General features: G+C 41.6%; 1 protein-coding gene across 1 annotated transcript in view; it reads right to left on the reverse strand.

Annotated features, from left to right (window-relative positions):
* Nucleotides 1-9740: 9740 nt before the first annotated feature.
* Nucleotides 9741-23011, reverse strand: part of LOC116523612 (NACHT, LRR and PYD domains-containing protein 3-like) — a 60312-nt gene continuing 47041 nt past the window's right edge. The window contains 2 exon segments of the mRNA XM_032238727.1: nucleotides 9741-9936; nucleotides 15669-15839. Coding sequence (XP_032094618.1) covers nucleotides 9741-9936; nucleotides 15669-15839 — 367 coding nt within the window.

Consider the following 23011-nt stretch of genomic DNA (forward strand, 5'->3'; position numbering starts at 1 on the left):
CCTTCCCCCCTCCCCCTAGAACCCCACCTCCCTTCCCTCCCCCCAACTTCCCAGAGCCCGTACACGGTATAACTTTTTAACAAACACAGTCTAAAATGTCTTGAAACAAAGCAGGAAAAAAAAAGGTCGATAAAATCTCTACGGTGAACTCAGCTTCTTACTGTTACCCAAACTTTAAACAGTTTAAGTTATTGCTAATCTTAAGCATAGGCTATCTGGAGTTTCTTAGTCCCATATTTGCTTTGTGTATAATCAATCCATTTTTTCCAGTCTCGTTTATATCTCTCGTTTGAATGTTCTTTAAGATATGCTGCAATTTTTGCCATTTCGGCTAAGTTTATAACTTTCAAAGTCCATTCTTGAGTTGTAGGCACGTCTTCCTTCTTCCAGTATTGCGCCACCAACAGTCTTGCTGCCGTTATTAAGTACAGAACCAAGTTAGTCTCTACCGCTGTAAAGTCAGTACATATACCTAGTAGAAACAACTGAGGGGTGAATTTTATCCTTCTTTTAAAGATATTTTTCAGGATCCACCATATTTTTATCCAAAATGCCTTAACCTTACGACATGTCCACCATATATGAAAATATGTAGCATCAAGAGAACCACATCTCCAACATTTAGGCTGTACATTCGGATACATAGAAGCAAGCTTTTTGGGATCTAAATGCCATCTATAAAACATCTTATAAAAATTTTCTCTCAAATTTTGTGCTTGTGTAAATTTCACATTTCTTACCCATATTCTTTCCCATGTGTCCAGCATTATTGATTCCTCAACATTCTGAGCCCATTTTATCATACAGTCTTTAATCAGTTCCGTTTCGGAATCCATCTGTATTAGAACATTATATATCCTCTTTATATGCATTAAGCTTTGATCTCTTATTTGTTTAAACAAATTATCCTCAGCTTTTACAAAGCCAGTTTTTTTCCACCTAGCCTGTAATTGGCCATACTGAAACCACGTTTGAACTTCCTTCTCCTCTTTAAGTACCTCTAAAGATTTTAATTGTAACACCCCCCTTTCTAAAGTAAGAAGTTGTCTGTAAGTGGTTCTATCATGTTTTTGTTCTATATTCATATTTTGAATTGCATGTCTAGGAATTGCCCACATGGGCAACTTATCGTTTAGTTTGTGTTGATATTTTTTCCAGACCCGCAATAAAGCATTTCTTAAAATATGATTTTTAAAATTCTTATCCAATTTTTTGTTAAATAACAAGTAAGCATGCCAACCATATACCAAATCATGTCCCTCGATATTCAATATTCTATCATTGGTTAAATGGGTCCAGTCACTAATTGCAGATAATGCCACTGCATCATAATATAATTTTAAGTTAGGTAATTTCAATCCTCCTCTTTCACGTACATCTTGCATTATTTTCATCTTTACCCTCGGCTTCTTTCCTGCCCATACAAATTTGTTGATACCCTTCTGCCATTCTAAAAAATTCGCATCTCTTTTAAGTATTGGTAACATTTGAAAAAGAAATAAAAATTTTGGTAAGATGTTCATTTTCACTGCCGCTATCCTACCCAGCAAAGATAAATGCAATTTCTCCCACCTTTTCATCTCTGTCTGTATACTATGCCAAAGTGGTTCATAATTATGCTTATATAATTTCCCATTTGAAGTTAAAATATTAACTCCAAGATACTTGACTTTTTTAACTACCTCACATCCTAGCATCACTCCTAATTCTTCCTTTTGTTTAGTATTCATATTTATAACTAATATTTTAGTTTTTCCTAAATTTATTTTAAAGCCAGAGACTTGACCATATTGATTAATCATATTCATTAAGACCGTACTGGATTCTTGCGGTTTGTTCCAATATTATGACCAAATCATCCGCAAAGGCGCGGACTCTATATTCTTGCTGTCTAATCTTGATCCCTTTTAGATCATCCAAGCCCCGTATTTTATTCAACAATACTTCCAAAGTTATAATGAACAATAGTGGGGACAAAGGACAGCCCTGTCTTGTACCTTTTTCGATTTGAAAGGAGTCTGTTAAACTTCCATTGACTATGATTTGGGCTGTTTGCTGCTGATGTATTGCACCAATTGACCGTAAAAAGCCATCTCCTATCAGCATTTTTTGCAATATCTTCAACAGGAATTGCCAATTAACTCGATCAAAGGCCTTCTCAGCATCCAAAAATATGAATGCGGCAGGGATTTGATTGTTCTTTCCCAAATATTCTAAAGCATTAATAATTAATCTAACATTGCTCTTCATCTGTCTCCCCTGTATAAAACCTGTTTGGTCGGTATGTATCAATTGTTGAATAACCACCATTAACCTATTTGCTAATATTTTAGTAAAAATTTTATAATCTACATTAAGTAATGAAATAGGCCTATAATTTTTTGGCTAAGTAATATCTTGATCTTCTTTGGGTATCAACGATATAAACGCTGTCTTCCATGATGGGGGCACTTTACCTTCCGATTGAATTTTATTAAATAATTCTCTAAGAGGTTCTACCATTTCTAACTGTAAGTTTTTATAATAAACCGCTGTTAGGCCATCTGTACTTGGTGCTTTCCCTATCTTTAATTGTTTGATTACCTGCAGGATTTCCCCAGAGGTTATTGGTTGGTTCAACTTTTGCCTGTATTTTTCTCTAACTAGGGGGATTTTCTCTTTATCTAAGTATTTATCTATGTCTAAACCCCTAATTTTGTCCCCTTTGTACAGTTCTGTAAAAAATTCCTGAAATGCCTTTTGGATCTCCTCCTGTTGAAACACCTCCTTCCCTCTATAACACAATTTGGATACATTTCGATTTTTTCTTTTTTTCCTAATCTGATAAGCCAACCACCTGCCGGGTTTATTTGCGTTGCAGAAAGTATTGTGTTTTGCATATAATAAACTGGTGGCTACCTGGTCAGAGATCAGCATATCAAATTGGGATTTTAATATGGAGATTGCTTCCTTAGCCTTTATATCGCCTGGATTCAGTGTTAATTCCAACTCTTTCCCTTTAATTTCCTCTTCCAATTCTTTTCATTTTTGCCCTTGTTTGTGTCTATGTATTTTGTTTATATTCATCAGTACTCCTCTCATATACGCTTTGCTTGCATCCCATACATATTCCATATATGTACCCTTATTCATGTTGAGAACAAAGTATTCAGATAACAATTTTTTACAATCATTAATGTACTTTTCATATCTAAATAAATTTTCATTCAACCTCCATGACCTTCTTGCCTGCACTACCCTTCCCAGTTCCATCCAAACTGGGTTATGATCCGAAAGAACTCTCGCCGCAATCTTTGTCTTCTTCACCCTAGAAAGTAAATCATTAGTAATTAGTATAAAATCAATCCTTGAAAAAAATTGATGTCTATCAGAAAAAAAGGTGAAGTCATATTCCTCTGCATTCCTTTCGCGCCAAACATCTCGCAATTCGAAATAGTCCATCATGTCAAAAAAAGATTTGGGTAACTTAGCTCGGATTTTAGTGTTCGGGCGAGATGTCTTCTTATCTCTTTTAGTGTCAATCACGCCATTCCAGTCACCCAATAGTATACAAGACTTAAAGTCCCACTGTACTAATTTAGCATGGAGATTACTATAAAGTCCATCTTGTTGTTGATTAGGAGCATAAATTCCCAAAAGTAATGTCTTTTTCCCTTCTAAGATTAAGTCTAGTGCGATATATCTTCCAAAGGGATCTGCTTCAATTAGCTCGGCTTTAATGTCTTTTCTTAAGTATACAACTATGCCATTTTTCTTTTCCGTAGCAGAGGTCACAAAATGTTGACCAAGTTTGGGGTTAAACAAATATTTTTGATCGGTTGATTTGACAAGAGTTTCTTGCAAACAAATTATATCATTCTTAAACTGTTTGAGATAATGAAATATTTTCTTTCTCTTCTGTGGAGAGTTCAGTCCATTAACATTCCATGTCAAAATCTTAGTTGTCATTTTTGGTTGCCTGAAGCTTTTTTAGAGCCTCCCGCATGGCCTGTCTAACCTTTGGTCTGGCTCCTCCCACGGCTTCTGAGCTTGTTGCTGTGACTCCTTGATCAATGGCCGGTGATTGTTGAGATTGTTGCGCTGTAGCTTGTTTTTCCATTTGTCTGGTAGTTGTACGGTTAGGTCTTTGTTCCCTGACCCCTTGCCCTTCCGGGAGGGGGAGATGGTACGTTTTGTCTGGTAGTTGTGTGGTTTGCTGCTTATCTTGTCCTTCTCGTGGTCTTTCTCCATATCCTGATGATTCAGGGTGTCCCACCTTCAGAATCTTATGATAGAAATCTCGAGCTTTCCATACAGAGTTGAGACGATATCTTTGCTTGTCAAATGTAACTATGATACCAAATGGGACATCCCATCTATACTGTATCTGACGCTTTCTGAGCTCTTCCACCAAAAAAGCATAATCTCTCCTAGCTCTTAGCATTTGAGGTGGTATTTCTTTCAAGACAATCAGATCCTGTCCGCCAATTTGAAGCCTGGTATTATAGGACTCTTGTAGTATCATGTTTCTGAACTCTCTTGTAACAAAGTATATTACCACATCTCGGGGGAGTTGCTTCTGTTTTGCCGCCCAAGAATTAACGCGATAAATTTTGTCAATCTGCCAATCAAAATTGGGTCTCGGTCTTCCCACCAGACAGTCAAAAGCCTCTGAGAACATCTGCTTTAAGTTCTCCTGTTTCTCTTTGCACAGCCCCCTGACTCTTAATGCAAGCTCCATCTGTTTATACTGTATCATAATAATTTGTTTTTCAGCATTTTCAACTTTTTGTTCCACCACTTCAGTTTTAGATGTCAAGTTAGTGTTAGCTTCATTAAGAACCTCTAAGTTATCTTCCATTCCAGAAACATATTCTGTCAGTACATTTACAATTCCCATCATATCATCATTCATTTTGGTGATCTTAGTGTCAAACTTATCATATAAGACTTTTATCTCATTCCTTATTTCATCTCTGAATTCTCTGAAAGTTTCTAAATACTGTTCTCTAGATTCTCTAAACATTTCCAAAAAGAATTCTTTCGTTGGTACATCTCCACTAGGGGGCATAGAGGGTGGGGGCTGCAACTTTGTGCCAGGTATGGGAGACGTGGCTCTAGGAGGTAATTTCGCAGGATTTGATTTTGATGCCATTATGTCTTTGCTTTAAGCACTTAATCAAATTTTGCTAGCCTGCTGTGCAGCTTACAAAAAAAAAAAAAAGAAAGAAAAGTTCCTCCCTTTTTGCAGAGAGTTTACGAAAGGTTTCAAAAGACTGGCATTACACCAAAACAGTTCAGCAAAAAAAAAAAAACTCTGTTTGGAATGTCTCTATATTAGCAAAGAGTCTTTGAAAACTTTTAGAGTTTGATAAGAAAGAATCTTCAAAGAAGTGGAGCTAATTAGTTCGTGAGAGGCTGTTCCTTTGATTCTTTGCCAAGGAATTAGGGATATACCATTATTGCAAATGCGAAAACTAGAGAATCGCCATCTTGGAAACAGTTACACAAAGGAAGCTTTATAATACTGAAGCTAGGATTTTTTCCTAGAAAAAGCAAATAAAGTTCTCAGGTACGGGCTCTGCTTGTATTAATTTCAGATAAAATAGTTTCAGAAATTGTCCTAAGAGGGGTTTCCTTGCCTTGTGCTGTAAAAACAGCCGAGATATCTGGCCGGAGGTATGACTCAGCTTTGGTTGTCTCCCCCCTTCTGTTCGCAGCAAAAAAAAAAAAGCTGCAAACTTCAAGGAAAGCTCTTACCAACTGGGTCTCTCTCTGCAATCTTCTTGCCTGAAGAATGAGATATCTGCTGGGTGTTTAAGTAGATAACAAGCCAGAAATCTGGGAGCAGCTCAATTAAGCTGCTGCCAACGGCAAAATCCCGCCCCGGAAGTCTATCAGGGGTCTTCTTATACGCCAGATAAAGCAAAAAACCAAAACCAAAGAAAAAGTAACGCCTCCAAGCAAGAAACCACACTGCCACCAGGACAGACATCAGCCTTTCAATTTATAACCTAGGTGCTCCTCGCCGGGGGATGTGGATGGATGAGCACTCGGATGGCTTAGTCTGGAGGAGGAAGGCGCTGAGCTCAAACTACAAAAGCCCGGCAGCGCAGAGGCCTTCAGCTGTCTCGCGGGCACCTGATAGTAGCGGGTTGTCTTATACACCCAGGGGCCTTATAAGGCAGAGTATACGGTATATTTTCTAAAATGAAATTCTTTAGGTGGAATATCGTATCGTGGGTAAAGAGAAAGGTAAAAATACTATCTTATATTGGCACAACTGTTTGTTGTTTAGTTAAATATTTAGGTAGGAAAGAAAGAATAATAAATCTAGCACAATATGTGTGATGATGTCCACTGAGAAACAGTAAATAAATGTGTGTATTTGAAAATGTCTATTTGATTTATTCAACACCACCAACCACACAGAATTACACATAAAGTCATTCTTGTCTTCTGATTGTTGAATGTTATGATGATGCTAAATGAACAGACTTATGACTCATGCCTTCAGTTATGGACATTGATGCACCTCCTTAGTCAAGTTATTGTGATCTGGGTACTTGGCAACACTTATAAAAAGTTGTCAAATATCTGAGAATCTTGTTATTGCCAATTCCAATTTTCCCCACCAGCTTCCCCAGAAAGTCCATTGGGAACCCAGCAGGAAGATTCACACATCATTTCTGTCTACCACAAGAACTTGGCGTGGGGGTTTTCATCCAGCCTACAGAGAAAAGTGGCTTCCTTGTCATCTCTGGGGTCTTACTAAAAATGATTCCTGTTCCCAATCCTGTTTGGACAAGAGGGAATCTCCCTGATTCTGTCAGCTGACTGAAAAAACTCTCTGCTAAAATCCAAGCCTCATAGTCATAGTCATAGTCACTTTATTTGTATGCCACCCTTTTCCCTGGGGGGACTCAGGGCGGCTCACAGTTCAAAAGGTGGGGGGGAAGGACAAACAATTTACAACATAAAGACACTACATCATTTAAGAACACAACAGTCATAAAATTCGACTGGGGTTAGAGTCTTTAACCCCAGGCCAGCCGGGATAGCCAGATTTTAAGGGCGGCACGGAAGGTCTGGAGGGTGGTGAGGGTCCGAATCTCCACGGAGAGTTCGTTCCAGAGGGTCGGAGCAGCAACCGAGAAGGCTCTCCTCCGGGTAGTTGCCAGTCTACACTGGCTGGCTGATGGAATTCGTAGGAGGCCTAATCTATGCGTAATTGGCAGTAGGCGGTCTCTCAAGTACCCAGATCCAACACCATGAAGGGCTTTGTAGGTGACAAGTAGCACCTTGAAGCACACCCGGAGATCAACAGGCAGCCAGTGCAGCTCACGGAGGATAGGTGTTACATGGGTGAAACGAGGTACACCCATGATCGCTCGCGCGGCCGCATTCTGGACTAGCTGAAGTCGCCGAATGCTCTTCAAGGGCAGCCCCATGTAGAGCACATTGCAGTACTCCAGCCTAGAGGTCACAAGGGCACGAGTGACTGTTGTGAGGGCCTCCCAGTTCAGGTAGGGACGCAACTGGTGCACCAGGCGAACCTGGGCAAATGCCCCCCTGGTCACAGCTGACAAATGATGTTCAAAAGTCAGCTGTGGGTCCAGGAGGACTCCCAAGTTGTGAACCCTAACTGAGGGGTGTACATTTTGACCCCCCAGCCTGAGAGATGGAACACTTGGCCAATTTGTGGGAGGGAAGCACAACAGCCACTCGGTCTTATCTGGATTGCACAAGCTTTTTAACCCCCATCCAGTCTCTAACAGCCTCAAGACCCTGGCTCATCACGTCCATCGCTTCATTGAGTTGGCACGGGGCGGACAGATACAACTGTGTATCGTCCGCATACTGGTGGTATTTTATCCTGTGCCGTCGGATGATCTCTCCCAGTGGTTTCATGTAGATATTGAAAAGAAAGGGGGACAGGACCAAACCCTGCGGCACCCCATACGTTAGGGGCCTAGGGGTCGATCTCTGCCCTCCGACTAACACCGACTGCAACCTGTCCGAGAGGTAAGAGGAGAACCACCGTAAAACAGTGCCTCCCACCCCCACCTCCCGCAGTCGTTGCAGAAGGATACCATGGTCGATGGTATCGAAAGCCGCCGAGAAGTCAAGGAGCACCAGGATGGAGGCATGGCCTCCATCCCTGGCTCTCCAGAGATCATCAGTCAACGCGACCAAAGCGGTTTCTGTGCTGTAGCCAGGTCTGAAGCCTGACTGGAATGGATCAAGATAACTGGCTTCCTCCAAGGACCGCTGGAGCTGAAAGGCCACCATCTTCTCAACAACCTTCCCCACAAAGGGGAGGTTGGAGACTGGACGATAGTTGTTTAAAACGGCTGGATCCAAGGATGGTTTCTTCAGGAGGGGTCTCACCACCACCGCCTTTAGAGCGGGGGGAAAGACCCCCTCCCGAAGGGAGGCGGTAACAACCGCCTGGATCCAGCCTCGTGTCACCTCTCTGCTGTTTACAACCAGCCAGGAGGGCCACGGGTCCAGCATACATGTGGAGGTGCCTACAGCTCTCATCGCCTTGTCCATGTCCTCAGGGGTAACAGCTTGAAAATCAATCCAGCGATGTTCTTACCAGAAGCCTCGAAGAACTTTTAGCCCCAGAGCAGAAGTTTTGTCTGTATTCTGCAACTGAAAATCCTCCATGGTTTAAAACCCCTCTGGATTTCAGCAGGGAGTTTTTTCCTCAGTCCCCAGAGCAAAGTGGCTTCTCTGTTGGTTTTATGCCCCATTAACCTCCCAATTTGCTAAGCACCTAAAACTGCACTCACCTCACAAGCCTTTATGAAGATGGTGCAGCTTTAGCCATATGTAGGAAATGTTTGCTAAAAGTTGGGTCTTAAAAAATAGAAACACAATGAGGTGTCGGATGCAAAATAGGAAAAAATTGATTGGGAGAGGAATTGGGCAGGAAATTGGGAGAGAAAGTAGCCGTGGGAACGAATGCTTGCTGGCACTTGCCGAATCTTCCGGGCACACTGTCCAGTTCTGGGTCTGCTTGCCAACCTACAAGGCAGGATGCAGAACAGTAACAAGAACAGAGGTGGAAGGGAAATAGGAGAAGGGAGTTGCAGGAAATCCCGTTTTCTTACCAAAGACCGATCCCAGAATGGCTTGGACTGGGTGGGTACTCAATGACCCATGATTTTTGGTTAACAACAACAACTATGATAGATTCTACAGGTGAAAGGAAAGAGGCCCTTAAAGGGGGACTTAAGAAATATTCTCACTTTAAAGTCTATTGAAGGGTGGGGGGAGAGATCAAACACTTCTTAGGCTATATCAGGCACTCCCAAGGGAAGCTTGGCAGTTAGGTGAGGTTCTTGTGAATTCTTGAATCAACCACAAAGAAATTTTATCTAATTTCCAGAGCTGTTCTGGTTGCCTGTGCCTGAAATTAATCTCAGGGAGAATCACCAGGAAAGGTCCGGTAGAGGAAGAAAGTTGGCTGTGAATGGGCTGAGATGGGTGGCTGGAGGCAAAGGAGGCATGGCCAAGGTTGGAAGCCTGAAGGTCCTAGACCCATTCAGAAATTACTCAGACCCCCTTCCCTTTTGTCAATTTTGTTATGCGGCCCCCTGATTCTATAGCGGTTGAAATTCATTTATTACTCATTAATCTATATTCTACACTCAATACCGCATAATGACAAAGAGATTTTTTTTTAGAAATATCTGTAAATTTATTAAAAAGAAAAAACTGAAATATTCCATTGGCATAAGTATCCAGACTCTTCATTCAGTACTTTTTTGAAGCATCTTTGGCAGCAATTGCAGCCTCAAGTCTTGTTTGAGCCAATCGCACAATAGTTCCATTGCATTGTCATCTGATTTCATCATATTCAAGTGTAATTTTCTCAATCTCTGGTTTTTGCTGAGTACTTCTACAACATGCCTGGTGCAAGATTCAGTCAGGAAGTCTTTACCAAGTCTGCAGTTCAAAATAATCACAATTATTTCTTGATAATAGGTTTGTGTTAGACGGGGCAAATGGAAGAGACAGGACTCGATGATCAGCAACGAACAGCCCTTTATTTGGACAACTATGTACAACCCAGCAACTTGCTTATCTGACAGGCTGCCCTTTTATAGGGAGCAGTCAGATGGGTCGATCAATCACATTTGAACTAGTTTCCTGCTGGAATGGCAGACCTGAGTGTACCTGGTTACATCTCTCCTCTCCTCCCCCTCTGGCCAGCAAGCTGTTGGAATATCTCTGACTCACCAAAGGGTTATTCTGTTCTGTCTACAAAACTCTCACTACCCCACTTCTCTGTGTCAGGCGGAAGTTCTGAGAAAAGAAAGGGGACAAAATCTTTGCAAAAATCCTCCTGAGCGGAACTTGGGAGGGGCGGGCACATCACTCTGAAGCTCTGTTTGCATCAGCAAAGGCTTTTTGCAATGGGCTGCCAAAGCCTAGAGGGCTTCATGCAGGCTTCAGCAACCTGTTGCAGAAAGCATTTGCTGGTACAAACAGAGCTTTGGAGGGATGTGAATGTCCCTATTGGCCTTCTTTCTCATCTGCAAAGCCTCCTTTTTAAGCAGTGCTCCATAGGTGCACAAAAACTTTTCACCCACAGACTTGGAAGCTTCAGGGGGTCATAATCTCGTGCAACTTCAGGCACATATTTGTTTTTGCAGAGAATGGGTGCGTGAAGTCTCATGAGATCAGGGCACCCAGAAGCTTCCGGTCTGTGTGCAAAATGTGTTTGCGTGCCAAGGTTTAAAGCAACATGATTTTGCTGCCAAAACCTCCCTTCGCCGTGCAAATGCTTTTCCGTGCCAAGTGGAGGAGACTCACTGAAGCTGCCTGCTGCTCCAGAAGTGGCAGGCAGCCCTGGTAAGTCAGAGAAGCTGAACAGCGCATGCTGCAGGAGCAGGCAAAGAAACAGAGAGGCTGGAGAGGAGAAAGATCTTCATAAGGTAAGTGACCAGCAGGGCAACATGTGGAGGAGCAATTGTGGGGACTCCAGGGGAGGAAGAATGAGGTATCTTAGTGGCTTGGGGGAAGCCTTGGGTAATCTGAAGAAGGTAACCTGTTCCATCACTAGGCCTTCCCCCATGGCCTTCCCCACCCTGAGATATCTCATGTACATAAGGTGACCAGACATCCCGCTTTTGGCGGGACACCCCAGCTTTTTGATGCATTTTCCTGCGTCCCGCCCGCTTTTTAAAAAGGCACGCTTTTTTGCTCGCAGCTCCCGCCCATCAGCTGCTGGGCTGGCTCATCGTTCTGTTCTATGCTACCTACAAATTTAAGCCAGCCCAGCCTGCCGCTCACTGATTTGATTGGCTGGACTCCAGCCAATCAGTGAGCTGGCCAACCAGCTCACTAATTGGCTGGACTCCTTAGCTGAGGACGCATGCGCAAGTCTCCATTTTATTTTGTCTTTCTTGTTGGGGTTGCAGCTGCGCTTACAGGTGGTGAGTAAAATAAATCATGTTTTGTAAATAATGTACTTATTTTATTCTTATTGTCTTATTTGGTACCGTGGGAATTGGGAGGCGCTGGGCTGGGGGGAGGAGACAGCCCCCTTCTCCCCCTTTGGCTTTGCAGAGTTCACAGCCAGCCCCTGTGCTGCGGTGGCACGGGCAGCAAGTCTGCAAGGGCAGCAAGTCTGGATGGAACCACATGGAAGTTCTCTGCGCGACCGGCAGCCGCTTTTTACTCCCGAGTAAAAATTTTACTCGGGAGTAAAAAGCGGCTGCCGGTCGCGCAGAGAACTTCCACGTGGTTCCATCCAGACTTGCCGCCCGTGCTGGCTGTGAACTCCGCAAAGCCAAAGGGGGAGAAGGCAGGGGGCTGTCTCCTCCCCCCAGCCCAGCAAACAGAGTCCGTTTTTCAGCCATGCAGACAACTTCCACGTGGCTTCCGTGGCTCTCGCAGCCCGGCAGAAGCATTTTTTCGGGGGAGGGCTCTCCTTAAGCAAGAATTGCATTAAAGACCAGAGCAACAGGTATTTCCTTATTTGCCTGGAGATAGATAATTCCTAGGGATACTTGCCATGTTCTTTCATCTGTGTGTGTGTGTGTGTGTGTGTGTGTGTGTGTGTGTGTGAGTGAGAGAGAGAGAGAGAGAGAGAGAGAGAGAGAGAGAGAGAGAGAGAGAGAGAGAGAGAGAGAGAGAGGTAATTCATAAAATCACTTCCCCCTCCAGCCATTCTTCCCTGGCTTTCCTACAACTGACATTTCTGCCACTGCATGGTTTTTTTTAAAAAAAATTGTGGCGGAGGCTGTTTGCTTCAACGTGGCTTGCCTCGTTGGGGGGGGGGGGAGGGCTCTGCCTTAAGCAAGAATTGCATTAAAGACCAGAGCAACAGGTATTTCCTTATTTGCCTGGAGATAAATAATTCCTAGGGATACTTGCCATGTTCTTTCATCACCATGACGATCTTATTTTTTTGAGCTAAATGTATTTTTCCAGTTTGAATTGGGCATAATCTTTTTTTATTGATCCACTGTCAGGAAGAGGGATTATAATTTAAAACAGATGATTTCAGTGGCATCTTTTTTATTAATTTAAATTTCTTTCCATTCTCCATACCCATCTTCTTGTATCAAATAATAGCTGTGGATTCATTGGTATTAAGTGTATATGTTTGAAGCAGTGCAGGAAATTTTGAAAACTTATGAATTTCTCTCCCCTCTGTGGCATTAGGCCTTAGTATCTGATTTGCTATATAACTTAGCAGTAGTTATTAGCACTCTTGGTGAATGATTCCCTTTTCTCAAATTATCTTGAACAATAGTTTGCAGTGTTTTCATATCTTGTATCCAGCTTTTTAAATTTATTATTAAATAATTTGTATTCTATCAGGGGCTTTCAGCAGTTTACAGCAACAAAAATGCCAAATAAAATTATATTATTATAAAATCATTGTAACAATTCCACAAAAACAATAAAAAGAAAATCCAGTGATAAAACCATATTAAATCCCAATGGCTCTAGAAGACAGAATAATTTCTACAGCCTTCCTGAATGGACAGCAGGTTAGGGCTCCCTGCTCTGGAGGAGGTTTCCAAAGGATGGGCACCAGCTGAGACCTTCCTCCTGAGAAAGCCCTACCTTTGTCATGAATGGGATTACAGGGCCTCCCCAGAAGATATTTAAAGCTCTGGTAAGATAGCTTTGAGGGGGGTGGTCTTTAAATATTTGGACTTTAAGCTGATTTTGGAACATCTGTAAATTTGAAAGCACAAAAAATGCTATTGGCTTGTTTCCAGATGAGTCATTTACTGTAAGGAGTATAGGCTCAATGTATTTTAAAATAATATTTTATTTATTGTGCATATGATTTTTTAAAATAGTGGTATTCTGTGTTGATTCTTTTTTTAAATTGTCTTAGACTATTTAAAAAAAGATTCTATCCAAAATAAATTGAAACAAGCCATTTTTAAAATTTCTATGCACAATACTTTGAAATGGACTCAGGAGTCATGATTGACACTGAGTGAATTTGCACTTTTAATAATCAGGAAGATACAATGGCATTGAAAAAAGTGACTGATGACCATTTTTCACACTTAGCGACCATTTTCACACTTAGCGACCGTTGTGGCATCCTCATGGTTACGCAATAAAAATGTTGATGTTTGTCAACGGATTCGTATTTCTGATGATAGTTTGAAATGGTGACAGTATAAATTATTGCTGGTGTAATACTTAACAATGGTTTTTAAGGATTTCTTTTATTTATAGAATACCTTTTTTATTATTTTGGGGGGATTTTTACTTTTAAATTGTTTATAAAACGTATTTACTACAAGAAATGTTCCTTTTTGCAAATGTGATCTTTGCAAATCTTTGTGATGCAATATGTTCAGACTAGGTTTATGTGTCTCAAAGTGGCTGCTATTCTATGGGCAGGCCAGGTTGGTGCAAGGCAGCTTTGCCAGATTTGGTGTGTTTCACCCTCATTGAATTTTAGCAATAGCAATAGCAATAGCAATAGCAGTAGACTTATATACCGCTTCATAGGCCTTTCAGGCCTCTCTAAGCGGTTTACAGAGAGTCAGCATATTGCCCCCAACAATCTGGGTCCTCATTTTACCCACCTCGGAAGGATGGAAGGCTGAGTCAACCCTGAGCCGGTGAGATTTGAACCGCTCACCTGCTGATCTAGCAGTAGCCTGCAGTGCTGCATTTAACCACTGCGCCACCTTGGCTCATTGAATTTTATATCGTATAAAGAATGGAAGGAGGAAGGAAGAGAAAAAAGGAGGAAGGGAGTGAGTGAGGAAAGAAGAGGATGGAAGGAGGGAGGAAGGAAGGAAGAGAGGGAAAGAGCAGAAGATAGATAAGGTGAAGGTAGATAAGCAAGAGGAATGAAGGAAGAAGTGAGGAGTCTCGAGGAGGGGGAAAACATTTAGTGACCAAAGTTACAATGGCATTGAAAAAAGTGACTGATGACCATTTTTCACACTTAGCGACCGTTGCGACCATTTTTCACACTTAGCGACCGTTGCGACCATTTTTCACACTTAGCGACCGTTGCAGCATCCTCATGGTCACGTGATCAACATTTTGTTTGGCAACAGATTCGTATTTATGCTGGTTTCAGTGTCCTGGGGTGACCTTTTTACAAAATTTTTTTTTTTAATCAAGCCCCCCCCCCCCCCCGGTAAAGGGTGTCCCTCTTTTCCAATCTGAAAATCTGGTCACCTTACATGTACACTTAGTGACCCATTTGATTAGCGAATGCATGGGTGAAAGGAGGGAGTGATCACAGTCAAGTTATATGATTCACTCCTACAAATCCTCTGGTTACAAATGTAATTAGCAGATTCCATTATATTTGTAATTCATGAACTACCTGTATGATCTTTAATTAATCTGCAATTACCTTGTGTGTCAATATTTATATTAAAGCAGATTCCCAAAATCCTAAGCAGAAGAAATTTTCAGATAATGTTACTGTATTAAAGGAAGCTATTAAACAATTGAAAAGAACAAGAAGCGATAGCAAAATGACATAATCCACCCAAATAACAAAAACATTGCTGTAAATTTCAGGTAAAAACTTTGTCAGAGTGTAAAAAAATTAAGCTATATTCCCCAAAAGTGACCATTTATAGACCTATAAATCTGCAAGGCACAGCTGCAGATTTTTTAATCAGTAAAATTGCTGACATATCTGCAAATTGCTTAATGAACATTGATAAACTTCTGAGCTCATCCATAGGAACTGACTTCTTCCCTCAAATGTAGTCCCTCTATCAGATTTTCAGCAGTTAAAAGCTAAGAATGTATCTCATATCCCCCAAAACCAACTATCACCATACCATTTTGATTATAATCACAGATAGAATTTTATCTTAGAAAACATAAGGAACAAAAGATAATATGGTTAAATATCACAATTGTAATTATCTTTCTTTTAGATATCCCCCCCCCCCTGACAGTGGTTTCCACCAAGGTCCTCTGTTCTGGTGGGAACAGAGGTTTAATCCCATTGGTCAAAGGGTCTGACAGATCCCATTAAAAGAGGCTGCTATCCGACCCTTCCTCTTCCGTATGTTTACCTTACTTGCAATAAAGAGCTGTTGTTGCTGAAGCCTTTGTGTGCCTCTCCATTACCCGATCTGACACTTTCCACCGATACTTTTCCAGAATTCAAGAGAAAGTAACACATACCAAACTTAAAAGTAATACTGATCACTCACTCTAGGATTTCTATTTTGCAGTGTGGATCTTGGAGCCCCTTACACAGCAATTTTACTGTTCTGTCATCTATGTGCTTGGGATACAAATGTAACTTTTTCAATCTCTGATTGTTCTTGAAGACTTCAGCCAAATACCTGCCACAGGACTCTTTGAGAGGCCATCCTATCAAACTGAAAGAACAGCAATTACTCAGAAGAATTAGAATAGTTAGTAGTATCACATGTAAAAATAGACAATAATAATTAAAAACAAAACAAAAGCAATAAGTACAGTCATGTAATCAACAAATCATATGGTTAGATATAGATATAGGTAAAGGTTCCCCTCACACATATGTGCTAGTCGTTTCCAACTCTAGAGAGCGGTGCTCATCTCCATTTCAAAGCTGAAGAGCCAGCGCTGTCTGAAGATGTCTCCGTGGTCATATGGCGGCATGGCTAAATGCAGAAGGCACACAGAACGCTGTTACCTTCCCATCAAAGGTGGTTCCTATTTTTCTACTTGCATTTTTACATGCTTTCGAACTAGGTTAGGTTGGCAGATTCTGGGACAAGTAACAGGAGTTCACTCTATTACACAGTGCTAGGGATTTGAACCACCAAACTGCCAACCTTTCTGATCAACAAACTCAACGTCTTAGCCACTGATCCACCGTGTCCCTATGGTTAGATATAGACACTACGTTATAAGTACCCTATAAATAATTTATAATTATAAGTCAAAGTAAAAAATAAGTCCTAGAATGCAAATATTGGATTTGGCACATTTCATGTGTGCAGTTGTAATCTAAAATGTATTCCAAATAGAATGGAATTCTAAATCTAATTTCCTTTTAAAATAAGAAAGTAATCTAAACAGTGAAGTATATTCGCACAATTTGATTAGCAATTTTTCATCAGAAGTGATCAAACATCATTTTCAATAAATAAAAATATAAAAATATTATAGGTTTTAACATAATCGTAGTACTCAGTATATATTTTTTTAAATGTGTGGTTTATTAACCTTTAATAAAAAATATCTCAGAGTGAAATGGGATTGCAACTTTCAAAATTTGTTCCACACTACAATGGATTAGGTACCAGTATTCTTGAGCATGAAATATTGCCAGCACATATGGAAAAGGGAGTGAATCTTTTTATTGCATTTTCAGCATTTCAGTGGAAAAACGTTACTGATATTGACAGTCATGATTGGAATAATATACTGCTAGTGGCAAAACATCTTACACTAAATCTCTCTTAATATAATTGTTGAAGATAAATTCAATATTCTATTTCCAGCAAAATTTCCACTATTCTATCTTTACAAATATGTTTGTGTGTGTATGTGTGTGTCTCAGACAGCTTATGTGAAGTTGTTCTGAAAATAAACTCCAGTTTCCAGGGGGGGGATTATTAACAGGAAGATAACTTTATTTCACTGAGCATACATAAAGAAGGACAGGAGGGATTACCAAATACTTATCAAAGAATGCAAAACAATTACTGATGCTCAAACTCGTTAAATGCACATGAGGCATCTCAGGGTGGGGAAGGCTATGGTAAAGTAGAATAAAATATGAATTAAAATATAAGAATGAAGACATGACATAAAAGGGACAGTTAGAAGCTTGTTTAAAGGGACAGGGAAATGTCATCAGCCTCTAACCACAAGATGTTCCAGCCAACATCCCTATGTCAAAACTCCAAACCACAAGGTTCAATTAAAGTTCTCTAAAGACACATAGTCTATACCTGTGTCCCAAGAACAAAAGGAGAAGTAAATAAGACCCCCATCTACTTATAAGGTTTTCCCCCAAAAATAACCAGTAAGAAATGAGCTAAGTATTTCCATGTTGCGCTGCTTTTTAGAATGTATAAGAACCTGTGCTTCGATAATGAAGGTTGTTCAGAATTTAAAATGTTAGCTATGTGTTAGCTTTCTGAACGTGGCTGCCAAATAAACTTTTCCTGTATCCTGAGAATTCTAAGCCTGTCATTTTCTATAACAATTCTGGCGACCGCAGCAGGACTTAGAGCGTTATTTCGCTGAGGATGAAACAGACCGACTGGTGCCCCATCGAGGCCATCTCATCCGTCTTCAGGCAATGACAGAGACCTTTCTCCGGAAGAGGACTGACGACCTCTCTTGGGCATCCAGATGACACCACCAATCCAAGAATCTGACCAGGATCAGGACAAGTTAATCAAAATTACGCTGGCTGAGAAAGAAGACGCCTGCAGGCAAGTCTCAAGGGAATTGTAGACCCACTCGATTAGGAGTTGAAGAGGGGGCCCAATCACCTCCCTGAGCCCGGGATAGTGTCCTTTCCAAACGGAGCCGTGTATCCTAATGAGGCTCTAGGTTTGTGTGAGAGGTTAATCTGCTGCAGTTCCTGTTAGAATGCAATGCAACAAAATCCTGACTGGCTTCGTAAATGTAAAAAGGAAGCAGTAAAGATTGTGTGGCCTGAATAAAAGGAAATGGCAAAGCGAGATCAAAAAGAATCACCCTGAGAAAAAGCCTCTCCTCCAAACTGCACCCTATGAAGAAGAAGGTCACCCTCCATATACCCCTCTCTATCACCCAAGGCAGCCTTCAAATGCCAGTGGTGGAATTAAGGGGCAGTAGGACAAAGTGACCAGGGAGAAGAGCAAAATTGGAAAGTCTGTCTAGTGGACCCCTTTCTCTTTTAATCTAATGAAATTCTCCTGTTGCTGCCCGAACCAGAAGTCAGCTCCTAGCCCCACTACGCTAAATGGATCAAAGGATTATAGATGGACAGGGACAAGTAGAGATCCAACCTTTGTTTCAATACATCCCGTTTACCATCACAGACCTGTTGAATTGGAAACAACATTACGCCCATATGCTAGCAATGGCTTTCATATCCCAGAGTGCCCCGGACTTTAAACAAAAACTCCAGAGGCAAGAAGGAGCCTTAGGGATGAATATAAGCCAATTAATGGAAATCGCTTGCAAAGTCTTTGTGAACAGAGAAAAAGTAGAAGAGAAAAAGAAGGACAATAGAATGCAATGCAAAGTCGAATTGCTGGCAGTTGCATTGTCAAATAAATCCCAAATCCAGAGCAGAGGTCGATGTAATTGGTGTAAGGAAGAAGGTCACTGGATGTTAGAGTGTCCCAAAAGGCTAGAAGCTGGGCTAAGTGGGCAGGGAAGAGGACAGAATAGAAGAATGGAACTTGGTCAACTTAATCAAAAGGTCAAGATCTATGATTCCCCGGGAGGGAGACGGGGAAGAAGAATGAAGCCCCGTGGATTCCCAGGTAGAGGTCGAAGACTGCTCCAAAGCAGGGCAGAAGCCATACGTTGGCCGCAATAGACGAAAGGTCTGAAGACTGAAGGGGACTAGGGTTTAGTCAGCCCCCCCTGAACCCTTGGTCTGAATGAAGATAGGGGATAATAATGTAACCTTTTTGGTAGACACAGGGGCATCTAGATCAGTAATTACAAAACCCTTGGCTCCCGTTTCCAATAATGTACTAAACATCCAATGGTCTGATAAACAGCCTCCCTGTGTTGAAGCCTTTAAAATGTTCCCTGAATGGAAGAGACATAGAACACCAGTTCCTGTGCATGCCCGAATGCCCAGTTCCGATTTTGGGTCATGATATCCTATGCAAAATGGGAGCTAAACTGTCCTTTGAGGAAGATAAAATGGTCCTAACAACGAGGCACCCCCCCCAGATGAGATATGACGAGTGATGGTAGTTCTAGAAAACCAGATCCCCGATATCTGGCAGGAATTTAAAGTACCTCAGCTGTGGGCAGAAGATAACCCACCAGGCCATGCATCTCATCATGCATCTATAATTACACAAGTGAAGCCTCTAGCTGTGCCTGTCCTCCTCAGCCAGAAAAGTTATCCCTGCTCCGTTACGCAGGCAATTCAGGACCACATTGTCAAATATTTGGAAGCTGGCATTCTAAGAACAATACAGTCTCCCTGGAATACCCGAATTCTACCCATACCAAAACCTGATGGCTCTTTTAGGCCCGTGCAGGATTTGACACTTGTGAACGTCACCAGGGTCAGCGTCTACGCCATTGTCCCCAGTCCCTATACTCTTTTGAGTCTGATTCCAGCCTCAGCTACTTGGTTTTCAGTGGTAGATTTAAAGGACGCCTTCTTCACTATCTCAATACACAGGGACAGCCAAAAACTGTTTGCGTTTGAATGGGAGGACCCCGTAACATGTCGTAAGAGGCAGTATGATTGGACTAGACTTCCCCAAGGATTTAAAAATTCACCTACCCTTTTTGGTGAAGCCTTGGCCTCAGACCTAGAAAATTTCCAGCCTTTTGAGGATGGAGATGTGCTACTCCAATACTTATCTAAGACAATATCTTAGTGACAGGACAGACGAAGGAGACTTGTTGGAAAAATACCAACCAATTACTCCATCTGTTAATGGACAAGGGATATTGTGCCTCAAGAAAAAAAGCACAATTAGTAAAGCCCCAAGTCAAATACTTGGGATATTCCATAAGTAAGGGACAAAGAGCAATAGGACACGAGCAAAAAGAGGCTGTGTGCTGAATTGCAGAACCAACAACCAGGAAAGAGTTGTGGGGATTCTTAAGTGCAGCAGGATATTGCAGAATTTGGATTCCAAATTTTGCTCTTTTAGCCAAACCTTTGTATACCTCCACAAAGGGGGGTGAAAAGGAACCCTTCATTTGGGGGTTGGAACATTTGGGTTGGAACATAAACAGAATTATCCCAAGCTCTGGTAAAGGGACTCTCCAACTTAGAAAAACCTTTTAATTTCTTTGTGGATTTGAAAAACAACACTGCTCTGGGAGTCCTGATGCAGGAAAAGGGAAGTTGGCAGCAACCTATAGCTTATCTATTTAAGCAACTGGACTGTGTTGCAAAAGGCTGGCCACATTGCCTAAAAATTCTAACCGCCACAGCTCTCCTAATGGAGGAAGCTAATAAATTAACTTTCGGACAGCGTACCACTATCTACACCAGCCACACAATTCAAGGAATTTTAGAAACGAAGGGATATTTATGGTTAACAAACCCTAGAATTTATAAATATCAGGTACTCCTGGCTCAAAATCCACAAGTGACGTTAAAGCAAACAAACGCCCTAAACCCTGCCACCCTTTTGTTAATACAGGGACCCGACATTGAGCATAATTGTATGTGAACCATTGAGAGTCAGTTCTTATGCAGACCAGACCTGACGGACGTGCCATTGAAATCTGCAGAATATAACCTGTTCACTGATGGATCAAGCTTCATTACTACGGGAGAGAGCGTTATGCTGCCTATGCGGTAATCCCTCTTGACCAAGTCTTTGAGAGTGGACCTCTCCCAAAAGGCACTAGTGCCCAAGTAGCAGAACTATGGCTTTAATCCATGCATTAGAAAGGACAAAAGATGAAAGAGTAAATATGTGGACTGACTCTAAATACGCTTTTCTCACCTTGCTTGTTCATGCAGCTGTTTATAAAGAAATAGGTCTTTTAACAGCCTCAGGGAAGGAAATCAAACACCCCTTCCTGATTGAAAGGCTCATAGCTGCTGTCAAAATGCCAAAGAAAGTCTCTGTTATGCATTGTAGAGGCCATCAGAAGGGACAAGATGAAATAGCCAGAGGGAATAGGGCGGCTGACAAAGAAGCGAGACTAGTGGCAACCAGGGATGATCAGGGCTATCCTGACATATCCATTTACGTAGCACTAGAAATGCCAAAAGAACTTAGCCCTAGATACTCCAGGGCAGAGGAACTCCAAGCAACTGTAGACTTGAAAGGACTAAAGAAGGGGGAATGGTATCTACTTTCGAACGGAAGTATCTTTGTACCTGCTAATATAGCCTAGCAAGGAGTGAAGGAGTCCCATTCAACAACACACATGGAAAAAACTGCATTAGCCCGAGGCGCTTCAATGTATAGCATACATCAATCACCTTCACTCTCTATGTACTCATGCCAGTGAAAGATGTAACACGTGTGCCCAAGTTAATCCAAGGCAAGGACCTAGACTTCCCCCTGGGAGCCAGCCTAAAGGGTATTACCCCATGGATTCGTTAGTTGTTGACTTCACAGATATGCCCAAGTGTGCACTTTATAAAGCTATGTTTATCATGGTGTGCAATTACACTGGGTGGCCTGAATGCTTCCCCAGAAAGACGAAGCAAGCCCATGAAGTAGCTAGAATCCTACTCAAAGACATCGTGCCCCAATATGGAATTCAGTCATTCATATGATAAGATAACAGGCCAGAGTTTGTGCATCAAGTAATAAGCAAGTACAAGTAATCCAATAATATTGTGTCTCCCTTACCCCACCATTTTTAACATATTCCAGTCATAATATTCAGATGGGGGACAGAGTGTGGGTAAACCCCTGGAAAGGGGAGAACTTGAAATCTAGATGGAAGGGCCTGTATACTGTAGTTATGTGTTCTCCACTTGCAGGAAAAGTTTTAGAATCTAAATCTTGGATTCATTGGACATTAAACCAGCCGCTGAAGAATACTGGGAGGCTGACTCGGACGAATGTCATCCCTTAGTAATACGCTTAAAGAAACGCCCCCCATAAGCCACCCTACCAGCAACGGATAGTTCACATACAGGGCAGGAGAAGCCCTACTGAAACCACACTGGAAGCTGGTTTCTCAAGAATTGAAGAAAGGAAAAACAATGTTCCGATTTATCAGTTGCAAGATGAATTAGAGAATTTGAGCATCTGTCAGGGTATGGTGGTGCAAGCTGTTATATCTGTAGCCACTATATACTTTACTTTCATAAGGTTGATTATCCTTATTATAATTTGTTGTGTGTTTCTAGCAAATAAGTTTAGTCTGGCATTTTATGATCACTCGAGCAGAGTTCAGCAAGGGTTAAAAGCTGAAAAATTCCTGAAATAGATGAGGCACTTCATTCTCCTGTCTCCTCCTGTAGATGGCAGTTTTTAGAGGGTTTTTTAAACAGTTAAGCACTAAGCAGAGTCATCCACGGTGACTCTGGCAGCAACTAGCTCAGCCTAGCCTCAGCTCTTGCCTTTTTCCTTTTACATTTTCTTTTCTTTTCATGATGGCAGACAAGAGTAGAGTTGAAACAGCTGGAAAAGGTACATGTGTGGGTCGGAGGGAGGAGGAGGAATTCAAACTTCATCTTCAAGTGTAGATCCCTCCCCAAGTGTAGTTTGATTGCAAGCAGAGCCACGTTGCCTTTTCAAACACACACACACACACACACACACACACACACACACACAGCTGGATAAAACTATATAAGCCCAGCTTCACTGATTACAAATTTGAAAAGACAACGTGGCTCCGCCTGCAATCAAAGGCTCGGATCGGCTCCAATCCAACTTCT

This window comes from Thamnophis elegans, unplaced genomic scaffold (genome assembly GCF_009769535.1).
Source record: "Thamnophis elegans isolate rThaEle1 unplaced genomic scaffold, rThaEle1.pri scaffold_62_arrow_ctg1, whole genome shotgun sequence".
NCBI classification, from domain to species: Eukaryota; Metazoa; Chordata; class Lepidosauria; order Squamata; family Colubridae; genus Thamnophis; species Thamnophis elegans.